Below are 14,478 nucleotides of genomic sequence, written 5' to 3' on the forward strand. Positions count from 1 at the left end.
GGTTGCGGGTTCATTAATACTCATTCTTCACAATCCCGGTCTGTTATGCCTTGTCCTGTTTAGTCTGTTATGCCTTGTCCTGTTTTAGTCTGTTATGCCATGTCCCGTTGAGTTCGTGCCGGGGGAACTCTGTATTGTTCTGTTTTGCCTCGGAGTATTGGGCGACTTTTATTTTATTAAATAAAACCTATGGATCGTCAACGCATTTGAGTTCTCCCTTCATGCCTCCTGCCTCCGTTCTGGTCCGGTCACCTTCCACGCCACCACGTCTCGTGACAGAATGAACCAGCCCACAAATAGAACTCAGCGAACGATCCCAGCGCGACTTGGGAGAGCTGGAGAGCGCAGTTCGGCAGGCGCCTACTGAGTTGGCCTTCCCTGCCCGTTCGAACCACGGCCCCGCCCGTCGTGGCCCTTGCTGTGCCTCGAATGGGGTCCCGGGAAGAATTGACGCCTGCCTGTTCGACTCTCATGCCTGCCTGCCCGACTCCCGTGCCGATTGCCTGCTATTCCGTCTCCCCTGCGTGCCAGCCCGACTCCGACTCTGCTGCCCGTCGGGCCGACTCCGACTCCGCTGCCCGTCGGGCCGACTCCGACTCCGCTGCTTGCCAGCCCGACTCCGCTCCTCCTGTTTTGCCGGTTCTGATTTTGACTCTCTCATGTCTTGTCTGTTCTGATTTTGACTCTCTCATGTCTTGCCTGTTCTGATTCCGCCTGTCCTGTCTGAATCGCCACTTCTGAACCTGAACCCCTGAGCCTGACTCTTCTGAATCTGACCCCCCTGAGTGCGACTCTTCTGTAGAGGCCTGACCTGAGTGCGACTCTTCTGTAGAGGCCTGACCTGAGTGCGACTCTTCTGTAGAGGCCTGACCTGAGTGCGACTCTTCTGTAGAGGCCTGACCTGAGTGCGACTCTTCTGTAGAGGCCTGACCTGAGTGCGACTCTTCTGTAGAGGCCTGACCTGAGTGTGACTCTTCTGTAGAGGCCTGACCTGAGTGCGACTCTTCTGTAGAGGCCTGACCTGAGTGCGACTCTTCTGTAGAGGCCTGTCCTGTTTACCCGTTCTGATTCTGCTCTGATTTTGCCTGTCCTGTTCTCGTCAGTTCTGCCTGTCTGTTATCCCCTGTCCAGCTTGCCCGCCGGACCCCCCCCTGCCGAGCGCCGATTCCGATCCGCCCGACGCAGATGGCGCCTGTCTCTCCCCGTTCCTGCGTGTTCGGAGGAGGGAGCGGGGTTGCCCCAATCGTGAGCGTCGAACCATTCCGGGGCGTGAGGTTGTAATTTTTTCTTTTTTGGGACCTCGGGAGCTGTCCCTTAAGAGGGGGGCTCTGTCACGGTCGCCTTGGTGACCAGTCTGCCCCGCCCTCTGGGCAACAGCTGAAGCAGTTTCCACTAATTGTGTGTCTGATTTAAGGCTGCATTGTGGGCTCTGCGGTTGCGGGTTCATTAATACTCATTCTTCACAATCCCGGTCTGTTATGCCTTGTCCTGTTTAGTCTGTTATGCCTTGTCCTGTTTTAGTCTGTTATGCCATGTCCCGTTGAGTTCGTGCCGGAGGAACTCTGTATTGTTCTGTTTTGCCTCGGAGTATTGGGCGACTTTTATTTTATTAAATAAAACCTATGGATCGTCAACGCATTTGAGTTCTCCCTTCATGCCTCCTGCCTCCGTTCTGGTCCGGTCACCTTCCACGCCACCACGTACCGTGACAAATTTGGGGGGAGGGGATTTTAAAAAAATGAAATAATTTTGAAAATTCAAAAATATATGAAAAATAAATCTTTCGTTGGATCATTTTATTTCAAAAAATAGTGAATAAATTCACTCAAATTTAGGCATTGTTGTCCAACTAAATAAAAATGTCAAATTTGAAGTATTTTATGTAACATGAAGTATTTTTTTCTAAGAATAGACTGAATTTCACGAGTAAATTAAAAAAAACAAACAGTTTTTCAGCTTTTAAAAAAGACTGACAATTATTTGTTTGTTTGCTTTAATATTTTTGAATATTAAATATTTGTCATTGTTGTACAAAGAATACAAAACATATACCAACAACTTTGTAACATTGTATTTCGTTGCTGTCTTGTCAAAAATACCTATATCAATTTTTTTGTGTTTTTTATTATGCATTTTGCATTTTTGTGATGTGTACTCTGTAAAAAATGCAACTCATAACAGAAATGCAATGCAAAACAGGAAGAACTATTCTGCACCTAACCCTATTTTTCTGATTTTAGGGTCCTGTTGGGCCTCATGGAAACCCTGGCCAACCCGGACTACCTGGATTAAAGGCAAGACATTAATATTGACTTTCGATGGATCACCTTAATTATAAATTGTCTAAACACAACAATACAATATTTTAACATGCCTTTACTACAACAAATCAATGACAGAAGTAAACCATTTGGTAAAAGTTGTGTAAGAGGTCCTGGAGCAATCTAGAAAATCCATTGTCCATAAATTGCTCTTTTTTTTTTGGGCTGAAAAACGATTTGCAGCCATAATTGTTTTCGTCCCAGAAAAGTCCTTTTCTTGTTCGAATTACGCAATTGCGCGAATAACACATTGCAATAATTATCTGAACGTGTCATTGGAACAAAAACAAACATGTGATGGCAGCTTGGAGAAAGTCGTGCTAACTTGTGTCACTATTCGGCATGGCCGGAGAAGAAAATCCCATAAAAGTAGGCAAAAAATTACATTTTAGAAAGTTAATAACAGAAAATTATTATGTATCGGCTAGTGTACAGAAAAAAAACAACAACAAAACAAAAACAAGTTTACTAGGATCTTCAAAGCTACTCTAACACAGGCTTGACTACACATTACTGCTACTTAATGTTGACACTAACTGAATCTAGACTCTAGATGAACAAAACATGAAAGGCACAGAATATGTTGTGATACCAACTGAACAAAACACAAATGAAAAAGGACTAAGGCTGCAATGCGAGATTATTTTCAGAACCGATTAATCCGACCATTATTTTTTCGATTAGTCGATGAATTGGATAAAAAAATACATTCATTTCCTCTTATTTATTCAAATATTGACATTTTGTGGACATATAACAAACCGGTGCACAAAACAAAATATTCTACAATATTAAATGAATAAAAAAAATGTACGCTATACACCTGCAAATATATACTTTCCTCTCAGTAAAGTGCAGAAAAAGGCTTCTTTGTGATTTAAGGGACATGATTTTTGGAACAAGAAATAAATCCAAATGCGAAAATGCTATAACAGTTTTCAATAATAGCAAACAAAAAAAAAATCATCTATCAGCCTTGCTCACCAACTTCCTCACTCTTCCATCTTCTACAACTTTGCATCGCGATGCAAAAATGTGAGTGTGTCAATGGGAATCATGTTGAGGATGCTCTCACTGATTACAGCTGCTTGCTGTGGTGTGCATGATGTCTGTTTCTCATGAAGCTTGCCATTGTTTGCTGTTCTCTCAGGGATAAGAAAGTATAGTATTAGTATGTATTAGGGCCGAATTTACAAGAAGACAATAATCGCTTAGGAAAGTAAAACATGATGCTTAATGGTTTACTTATTAACACCATTGTGTGCAACTTAAAAAGTTCAATTAAACACTGCTTAAGATTGTGAGTGTAATAAGGGTGGGTACTTAAACGCCTCGGCTTTGGCCTACTCCCGTTGAGCACATGTTTATGTTTATTTTGTATTGTTCAGCTGATTTTTGTGTGTGTGTGGTGCAAAAAAATTGTTGTTCCTATTTGTTAATTGGTGGTTGATACTGTTATTTGTGTGCTGTGCCTAAGTAAGCTTCATTCATTCATTTAACTGGAATAAAAAGTATCTTGCTCAAATACACACAGTCATTAATGAGCTAACAAGCAAACCCTAGCATGAGGCGAGCAATCAGAGACCAATGTTATGTTTCCTCACTTAAACACTTGGACTTTCCCATAAATGTAAAACTTTATGCTCAATCTTACCACCGTTGTGTGAAAATTTAGTTTTTTTTTTAATGAGACACAGTTAAACACTGCTTAAAATGGTTTACTTGAAATAAAAAGTATCTCTCACGCTTACAATCAGCTAACAAACAAACGCTAACAAACGAATGAAAACAATACATGTAGTGGCTTACTCTTCTTCCGAACTCCCTTCATCCTCGTCGGTGACTCCACATTTTGGTTTTGATTTTTGCCTCACCATCATGGTTCTCCCACAAAACTTTAAAGTGACACATTTTTTGATTTTGTGAGGTGTGGAATGCTCCCACACTTTTGCGGACTTGAGGCCAACTGTTCTCTCCGTGTCCGTAATGCTTCATGAGGTAATTTTACCATCATCTTTGAAAATAGCGCCTTAGTTCTCACTCTACCTCACTTTGTTATACGTACTCGCATAAATCACGCGACATAACGCATCGATGATATCGTTTGTTGCCAATGTTTTTAATCATCGATTTTATCTGTTTGCACTAAAAATAATGCAGAGAAATAAACTCGAACGTGAATTAAACAACGACATAAAGTTCCAACACCAACCAGCTCTAACAGAGCAAAACATTAAATACTAACTCCCTTTGACTGAACAAAAACATAAAAGAAAGACAACGCAGTATGTGTTGGGTCACTAACTAGCAACTATATAACGAAACAAAACATGAAAGGAAATACGCTGAACCTAACCCCAGAAATCCCATAAATGTAGACGAAAAAAATCAGATTTCAAAAAAGGATTTATTCACAGAAAAGGAAGCAGTACAGAAAAAAAAAAAGTCACTAGGATCTCCAAAGATACTTGAACACAGTCGACTTCACATCCCTGCTTCATTGTGTTGTAACACTTACTGCATCTAAATGAACAAAACATGAAAATGATTCGACGCAGAATATGCTGCAATATCTACTAGTTCTAACAGAAGAAAACACAATGGAAAGTGGACGCAGGAAATAATACTTGCGTGTGGATTGAATAACTACAAAATATCCCGGCTTTTAACAGAACAAAACATAAAAGGCAGGGTATGTTGGAACACTCACTCTAACTGAACGGAAAAGTGCAAAATATGTTGGGACTTGACAAAACACGAAAGAAAGACCACTCCGTTTGGAACAAAAACATGAAAACGGGACGACACAAGATGCATAGATACCAATTAGGTCTAACTGAACAAAACCTAAAACGACACAGGACTTAAACCCACACATTGATTTAACAATAATGAGAGTGCCACGATGGCCATGAAATCAAAGAGCAAAATTCCTATTGAGTGCACCACAACACAGAACATGACAGTACAATAATTGCAGAACATGAAATTGAAGAGGCCTTATGTTTCTACCCTGAGGTACTTCAACCCAACCACTAACTATTAAATCATGCTTCTCCAGTCACTAAAATAGATTTTGTGGGTTTAATTGCCCAATTCTTTTACAGATATTTATTCCCTCAATTGTTGACCAAAATTACACAATTGTAGCAACATTTCATTGTGTGCCAACTAAAAGATTCTCAACTTGATTTAATTTGTGATCAGAATACATGCAACCTGAGAACATCTCGGTAAATGGATAACCAGTAATGGTTCATTGGGATTTTCATTTTCATTTGAGTTGTTTTAGTGGTTGACCAATCCCATTTTGAACCTACTTCTTATTTATACAATTTTGTCAAAAGTATAGTAATAACAGGGTAACAACACAGTAATAACTTATTTTAGAAATGCATGTAGCTTCTTTAAACTAATCAGTATAAAAAAAAGTAGCTCCCAGCTCTAAAAAGGTTGGTGATTCCTGTTGTATTCGGACTATCACCATTTTAGCAAGTTGGTGACATATCACCCAATAGCTATTTTTTTTAAAGAACAGTCATCAATTACTTATGCTATTATAGCTTTAAGGACATTTTTTTCCCTTCACTTTTCAATCAACCCAAATGGTTTGCTCTGTCTGCCTAAAACGTATCTCCTAATTTAGTTTTTTTAAATGATTGGGAAAAAAATGAATTTTTAAGTTTTTTTTTCACCTAATACAATTTTTCTTGATAGATTTTGAATATTATTCAAAAACTCTTTAATGAACTCGATTGAGGTAATGAACAAACCAATGCGATTTTCAGGGATAAGTCTTTTTCACATGAGACATTTACAAAGTGCAGTGTTGGGTATGTTACTTCAAAAAGTTATTAGTTATAATTACTCACTATTTCTTCCAAAAAGTAACTGATTTAGTAACTGAGTTAATCTATAGTAAAATTAAGTAGTTACCAGGGAATGTACCTATTTCCGTTACTCTAAAAATAAGTTGTACGTCAAAGAATTTTAAAAATATTTTGAGCCGTATTCGAGTCTGTTGAGAACAGATAGGTAGTTGCATTATAGATTATTGTAATATTTATTGCATCTTACCGTAAACAGATTTATCTTACACTTGAAGTGCAACAAAAATAAACTGTAAACAATATAACAAAATAACAGTCAGCAGTAAACAATATAGAGTGAGTTTAACAAATGAAATCTAACTCGACCGTTCTATTGTAGAGGTGGGAATTTCGACTCTTTTTAGAGAACCGGCTTTTTCAGCTTGGCTCCCAAAAGGCTCTTCAGGTTGTTCGGGTAGTTCAAACCTTGAATTACCATTTATTATGTATAATTATGAATGACTTAATAAGGGGAAAATATAGCAAAATTAAAACAAACGTTAACACTGAAAAACACAGGTAACATAAAGTGTAATATTTATAAATCTACAAAGAAACAGATAAAATACAAACCATTTTCACCTTTTTTATACTCAACAAATTCAAATTTAATGGGACAAAATCCCTCAAAAAATGCATTAGAGCAATCACAAGCAAAAACTATATTCTCGAAGGGAACCAGCTCTCAATTGGTGGGTAGCCGCGCTTCCACTTCAAATCGACGGTTCGTGGAGTCGTTTCGGTCGTTAATGACACGAGTCAGTTGCTGCATTCACCAATTCGCCTTTTCTTTCGGCGCATTAGTAGATACTTTATTCGTAATTGCTGTTTTATGTAGTTTGAATTGAATTGTGACATAATCCAAAAAGTGATGTAAACAACTCTGAATAGAGCGGAAAACCGTGGCACAGAAACCAGCATCAGGTGTGCAGAGACACGCCGCCATTGGCCTTTTGCAGTCAAAGTAACGCAATGCTTTGGACCATCAATAACGAAGTAATTAGTTAGATTACCCCATTATCAAAAAAATAATGGCGTTATGTAACGGCAATATATAACCATATCATTCCCAACACTGGTAGAATGCGAGCTAACTTTACCTGTTTTAATCCAAATTTAAGGCAATTTTGATAATCGAGGAACGATGACATCAAAAACACTGAAACTATCAATTGGGGTTCTAGTATTAGAATTAGAATCGTTTTTATTGTTTTGTTTTTTTATAACAACATAGTTAATTGTTTACAACGAGATTAGACGTTGCACTCTAGGATAAACAAGTTATGAAAGAGAAAAATTAAATAAAAATAATGTTAAAAAAAGTTCACTGACTTTAAAGAAGCATGATTGGCAGCAACTCAAAATGGCCGCACCCGGAGAGAGATCAAAACAGGTTGATTTTGCTTTTTGAACTATTCTATTGACATTTTTAAACGTATTTCAAGCATCGGCCTTGTTTCCTTTCGGCTGACGAGAGCGAGCTAAAGCTAATTTACGACTGCTTGACATCAGCATGTGTTCCAGCTTTGATTTGTTAAGAGAGCAGCTAGCTAGCAATAACACGTCCAGCTGATGCCACGAGGGACTCGCGTTTGTTTTACTTTCCTGAAGCCAGAGGTGTTTGCTTGGACGTCAGGTAAATCTATTAAAGGGCCAGTGTGCGTGTTATCTGATAAGGACGTAATGATGATGAATTGGATACCGCGGCCCGTCTGACCACTAACGTTTGACGCCGGGGAGAAAATCGAGATAAATGACGCCTGCGGTCGTACAAATGGAAAAAAAGAAGTTTCATCTTGTGTTGAAAACTTAACATGATCCGGTGGAAAAGGAACAAAAAAAAATGGTTTTGATGTATGTAGAGTTTGTTTTCGTTGGCTCCAGATCGACAGGACGTATTTTTAAGCGGGAGAATTCCCACGGATGTTTCATGGCCAATCAAGCGATACGGCGTAGGTTTTAGCTTTGATCAGGTTCAAGACGTGTTTTTTGTTTTGTAAAAAAGAAAAAAAGAAGGAAAGAAAAAACAATTGTTGAAAATACCAAATATCGGGTTAAAGAAATGACCCAAATTGGGTCACACTTTTTTGTAATCCCATCGCCTGAGTTGTTATCGACATTACGATCCAGCTGTTTTTGTCTTTCTTTTACAAGGAAATACTGTAAATTTTCGTTTTTAGCGTTTCGTAGCCTCAATGCATTGTGGGTTGAAAACAATTTCATTTGAAAATTAGACTTATAAAGCAAGAATTAAAGCATTGTTACATGCGCATTGGATGCAAGAAGACCATTTTTTAAAATTTGGTTTGGCATGCTGAAGCATGCCTGGCTAAAACTGCACTGTGTGGCTGTGATCCATTATCCCTTTTTAACTAGTTAGAACATACATTATGTAATCGTTGCTCCATTTTTTAAGCGTGTATGTGTGTAAACGGTCTGCATGTATATAGCGCTTTTCAAGTCAATGAAGAGCTTCCAAAGCGCTTTACAATGTGCTTCACACTAACCCATTGATACACACATACTGATAGCAGCGTCAGCCATGCAAGGCAACTACCTGCTTATCGGGGGCATTAGGGATTCAGTGTCTCACCCAAGGACACTTCGACATTAAACACGGAGGAGACGGGAATCGAACCTGTGACCTGCCCTGCGTGTGTGTGTGTGTGCGTGTGTGTGTGTGTGTGTTTCGTCCTAAGTATAGCTCTTCATAATACTCTGGCCATTCAAACATATTTGACTCCTAGCTGATTCAAGCATACAGGAAACCTACAGAAGTGAATAGTAAATTTAGCAATGCGATACATGACTTCATCCTCATCATCTCAGTAGATCAAATTTTGAGTAACCATGCAGATTGTGGCACGTACAAGGCGCAGCAATGCTGAAATTACACCTAAAGGATTTATTGGGCACAGTCTCATTCCATTTTACTGTCAAGGTGTCAAACTAACGTACCCCGTTTTGGTTGTATGTTGATAAGGAATCCTTCATATGGAAGGTCAGTAAACAATGTATGTTCACTCTTGAGACACTTTATGATGAAAACCCACAGAACAAACTCTAAACACCTAACAACACCAGCCAAGCACTCAAAGCAATTTGGTTGAGTGAGCATATTGGGGGGGTAGCCTGCTCCCCTCTCTCTCACACACTGTGCTGAAGGGAAATACATTTCCGTTTGCAGTTTTTTGTGAATTTTAAAAAAAATAAACTCTCCTTGCACTTTGCGTTGACACCATTATTTACGAAAGAAATATAGATCAAAATGAGCGTCAAGACAAGTTTAAAGTGGTATATATGCTGATATGGGACACAGCCTTTGGCATTATTATCCATCCATCCATCCATGAGCTGCACCGCTTATCGTCAGTAGGGTCGCGGGGGTGCTGGGTCCCATCCCAGCTTTCTTCGGACAGTGGGCAGGGGACACCCTGAACTGGTTGCCAGCCAATCGCAGGGCACACAGGGACAGACAACTCGCTCGCTCATCCACACCTAGGGACAATTTGGACCGGCCAATTCACCTGAAATGCATGTTTTTGGAATGTGGGAGAAAACCGGAGTGCCCGGAGGAAACCCACGCAAGCACGGGAGAACATACAAACTCGGCACTGGAAGTACGGTAGCTGGATTTGAACCCATGACCTCAGAACTGTGCCGCACATGCGCTAACCACTTCGCCGCCGTGCTGCCCGGCATTATTTCTTTAATTTCTTTAATCATTAAATCATTTCAGGAGAGTGGGTTTAGCGTTAAAGTTATGTCCTAAAAGATATGGTCTGGCTCTCTTTCACAAAACAAATCCTAATATTTTGCAATCATGGCTTTTTGGATCAAAAAGGTTCCCGACCCTTGCATTAAACGCAAGCTCCTTCACCTTCTTATCGAAAGCGGTGATGTCAGTTTTTCCCTTCGCATGGCTCACAGTAGAAACGCCTTTTCCCGCCATAGCGATGAAGACCCCCGCACGCTGACCCAGAATGCTGCAAATAGTCATACTGCCCAAAAAGGGAGAAGAATGTACAAGAGTCGCTCATTGCCGTCTTGGTGCAAACAGAGTTCCTGGAGGGCATAAATGGCGTAAGCGTTGGTGTTAATACAGGAAACAAGAAGGATGAGCTCATTATTTGCTGATAGCGCCATTGCAAAAAACAAAAAAACAAAAAAAAAACAAAAAAAAAAAAAAAACAGTTTTGCAGGTTTTGTGCAGTGTAATGTATTAAACTTCTTCTTATTTCTTTCAAGGGAGAAAAGGGTGACCCCGGTTTGTCTCTTGGTCAAGCCCCGGAAGGACAAAAAGTATGTAGCTCTGCATAAGTTACACTACTATCAGTGTCTGAAATAACGTCTGCCCGGACGCCCGGGGCGTGCATCTTTTACGTCGGGAGTACAACTTGCAAAACGTCTCCGCCCGTGGGGCCAACAACTTTTCCGAGGAAAAAAAAATCCGAAAGATTTCTTTTCAAATAAACGATTTCTAAATCTTCGTTCGGTTTGGAGATTTCCGAATTTCGGTACGTTTGGCAATTTGAATACTCGGCAGCTGATCAGAAGCCTGCATCGAATAACTTCCGGACTTTCCCGAGCCTTATTAGCTTGTCCATTTGCACATAATTTTTCAAAGTACTGTAGACGCACAGAAAACACAAGAAAAATGGATAATTGGTTAGGAATCAAGCCAAAACCTCAACCCCAGAAGAAAGATTCAAAAGAAGCTAACAAAATCGATGACGCTACAAAACGTAAACGTACATTAAAAGCATCGTGGAAAGAGGAGTTCACGTGGCTTGTAGCAGACGACGCAACACAAACATTGCATGAAAGAAGATGAGTAAATACAGGTACATACTGATGGCAGATGGAAAACAGCGATGTCATATACATGCAATGAATGTTATAAGTAGATTTATAATAAACTTAATTTTAAAGTGTTCTTCTGTTATATAATCTGATTATCAATCCTTAATATTTTGCAACAATGTTTTTTTTACGATTAGTCGTCTTTTTTCACACTTACCCATTCACACACACACTCACACACCGATGGCAGCGACAGGAATGCAAGGCACCTACCTGCTTATCGGGGGCATCAGGGGTTCAGTGTCTTGCCAAAAGACACTTCGACATTTAACTCATCGGAGCCGGGAATCGAACTTGCGACCTCTCTGTCCCAAGATGAGCGCAAATACAAACACATGAATAAATGAATAACTAAATTGATAAAAAAGTAAAACGAATAAACAAAAGAATAATTAAATACAACAATAAATAAATTTTAAAAATTAAATGAATAAATAAAAACGAAGCCTTATTCATTTATTTATATTTAAATAAAAGAAAAAAAGACAAGAATAAATAAGTAAATTAATAAACTAAAAAATAATGACATAAATAAATAAACTGATATATAAATGAATACATGAATTAATAAATGCAATAATTAAATCGAATACTTGTTAAAATGATAAATAGTTAAATTAAGAAATGAATGACAATCGAAAGGAATAAATACATGAATCAACAAATAAATATATACCTAAATAAGTGAATTTAGTAATGACTAAATAGATAAAAATATATCAATAATACATACAAATCAAAAATAAGTACATAAACCGAATATGCTATAAAAGAATAAGTCAATAAAACATTTAATAAAACATGAATGAATATAAAAATATAAAGATATAAATAAATACATATGTTAAGACAACAATAAATAAATAAATAAACAATAAACACGTACATTTAAAAAAATACATGGATAAAAATGTAAATGAATAAACAAATAAATAAATGTAGATGATTAAATTAAATAAAAAATAATTTGATAAACTAATAATGGTTACTAATCAGTTTATCGGGTCCATATATAGGGACACAGTCTTTATCCTCTGCAAAGAACTGCTGATACCATTGTGTAGAACTAACAGTTGTTTATCGCTTTATCACAGTTATCTATAGAGGGACACAGGCCTGATCCTCTGCAGAGATCTTCTGATGCTATTGGATTAAACTAACAGATAATGGTTGCTAATCATTTTAACAGGTCCATATATAGGGACACAGTCTTTATCTTCTGCAAAGAACCATCCCTATTATCCTGGCAAACTAGAATGGTGCTAATCACTTTATCACACAGTTTTCTGCAAAGAACCACCACTATTATTGCCACCAACAAAGGATGTGACCCATTTTGTTGTTACAGGGAGAACCCGGTGTCAAAGGCCACGCCGGAGAGCCCGGCCAACACGGGCGCAAGGTAAGGACGCATCTGATCCGTCTCACAATGTGTTTATGTTTGCCCAGTGCACTTAAGTCTGGCAGGACGGCATCTGTAACATGTTACCCGCCATATTGCGGACAGACATCTGAATATCTTCTATCTGCTCCTCCCCTGCGTCTGGATTTGATATTTCCCAGCCAAAAAGTGGATGTTAGGCCGACGTCCAGTAAGGAGGACACCTGTGTTGCGGATCGGCTGTGGTTTAACATCTGCGAGTCAGATTTCCATTTGTTAACATACGCTCCCGCTAAAGAGTTGTATTTAGCGCTGTCCTGATTCTTTTGGCACTAAGTGTCAGCCTGTCACAGTGATGATGACGAGCAGCCATTCTTCTTTACGGGACCTTGTGCTTTGCATTTTAACCTTGGCCTTTTTCGTAAACGCCGGAATGTTGCTTTCTAGATTACGCGAGTGCTTTCCAATGCTAACATTTTCCACAGGTTATCCATTGATTCCTTCCCCAAATGGTCAACACAGGAAGTTGTAAACACGGACACCTGCTATGAGGCATACGTGTTTGTTTTTGCGCAATATGCCTCGCGAAAGTTGCGGCCCCCCCAAGAACCTTTTTCATATTTTCCTCATCTTCGATTGGTTGCAGCCATGCAACATAGTCATACATGTGCCCTCTTCGTATTTCTTGATAATCCCTAACATATTTTTCCGGTTTTTGGGTTTTTGCTTCTCCCTTTAGCATCATTGCAAGCCTTGGCAACCATAGTATAAATACAGAACAAAAAATACTGTATTATAACACTGACTCACAAAGTCTTAAAGAAGCACATTCGATTCTGAACTGAATGAAGAAAGAGAAAGGACGTATGGGAAGTTGTTCATCCAATAGTATATATTTATTTTCATGACGCGGGACACAATCCAAAAGCAGACCAGCATTTCATATGATGATTGCCAGTAGCAGACTAGTATCTTACAGAAGTAATTTGTACCGTTTTTTAAGTTTTGTTGAACACAAAATCATTTGTTGTTGATGTTGTTTTGTGGGGAAAATCCCTTACAGCGGGTCAAAAAGTGTATTATAAAATTAAATTCTTTTGTCTGTGCAGTGTTTTGTCGATATCATGGGTTTTAGAAAAACTTGAAGTCGCGAGTGAATCTGCATGTACGTAACAAAATTTTGGCAAACTGTTTTACATATTAAACTACAATGTTATTGATACACAGGTAGAGAAGAAGAAGGCTGTTTAGCCAATCAGATTGCAGGACACAATGCACGATGCATATCAGTGAAGTAGGGAAACTATAAAAAATGAACCTTAGTGTTCTTAAACTTGGGAAAAAACACAGAAAACGTCTCTTTCCTCATAAGTAGAAAATGTAAATTGACTTTCTATTCTTTTGTGATAATCTGTGGCTGGGCGTTGTCTGCAAGTCTGGCTCAAGGCCGGACACATCTGGGTTAAACCGTTTTAATGTGCGTGACTTCCGCAAACTCGACTTGGCATACACAAATTCAAATCCAGTGGAGTTCTGGAGATGCCCGTGACTTTACTGTACTTGACTTACTTATTTTTTACGAATATCTTCGGTCATCGTGCAACCCAGGAACCACCAACAACAAAAATAACTTTATTAAGTAATTGTATTTATAATTTTGTACCAAGATCACCTGCCCATCATGTAGTTCCACTCTTATCTCTAAAATTCATTATAGTTAAAAAAATATAAGCGTAATTACCCCTTTCAGTCCTTCTATCAGCTTATCCTGCCATGTTGTAAGATGGAGAATGTCCCAAATATATAGGCTACACAAGAAAAAAAACTGTTGCTAGGTATTTTGAGTAAAATATGGAATAAACTTCAAGGGAACAAAAAGATCTAACAATGAAACATATTTTTTCCTGGTTTAGATCTAAAAGAAACTCCTAAAATGGGCAAAATCATCTGCCAAAAGAGCATTTTTTTCCCCAAATGGGACCAATTATATTCCCATTATTTTTATCCAGTCTAAGTCTAAAAATTATCTTCAAATTAGCAAAAT

At 38.7% G+C, this 14,478-nt stretch overlaps 1 protein-coding gene across 1 annotated transcript in view; it reads left to right on the forward strand.

Annotated features, from left to right (window-relative positions):
- LOC148366049 (uncharacterized) overlaps positions 1 to 14,478 on the forward strand; it is a 153,000-nt gene that overhangs the window by 35,844 nt on the left and 102,678 nt on the right. The window contains exons 5-7 of the mRNA XM_088334992.1: positions 2,241 to 2,294; positions 10,439 to 10,492; positions 12,402 to 12,455. Coding sequence (XP_088191118.1) covers positions 2,241 to 2,294; positions 10,439 to 10,492; positions 12,402 to 12,455 — 162 coding nt within the window. The remainder of the gene's footprint in view (positions 1 to 2,240; positions 2,295 to 10,438; positions 10,493 to 12,401; positions 12,456 to 14,478) is intronic.

Source organism: Urocampus carinirostris, chromosome 5 (assembly GCF_059441175.1).
Source record: "Urocampus carinirostris isolate Australia breed hairy pipefish chromosome 5, RoL_Ucar_1.0, whole genome shotgun sequence".
In the NCBI taxonomy this organism is placed as follows: domain Eukaryota; kingdom Metazoa; phylum Chordata; class Actinopteri; order Syngnathiformes; family Syngnathidae; genus Urocampus; species Urocampus carinirostris.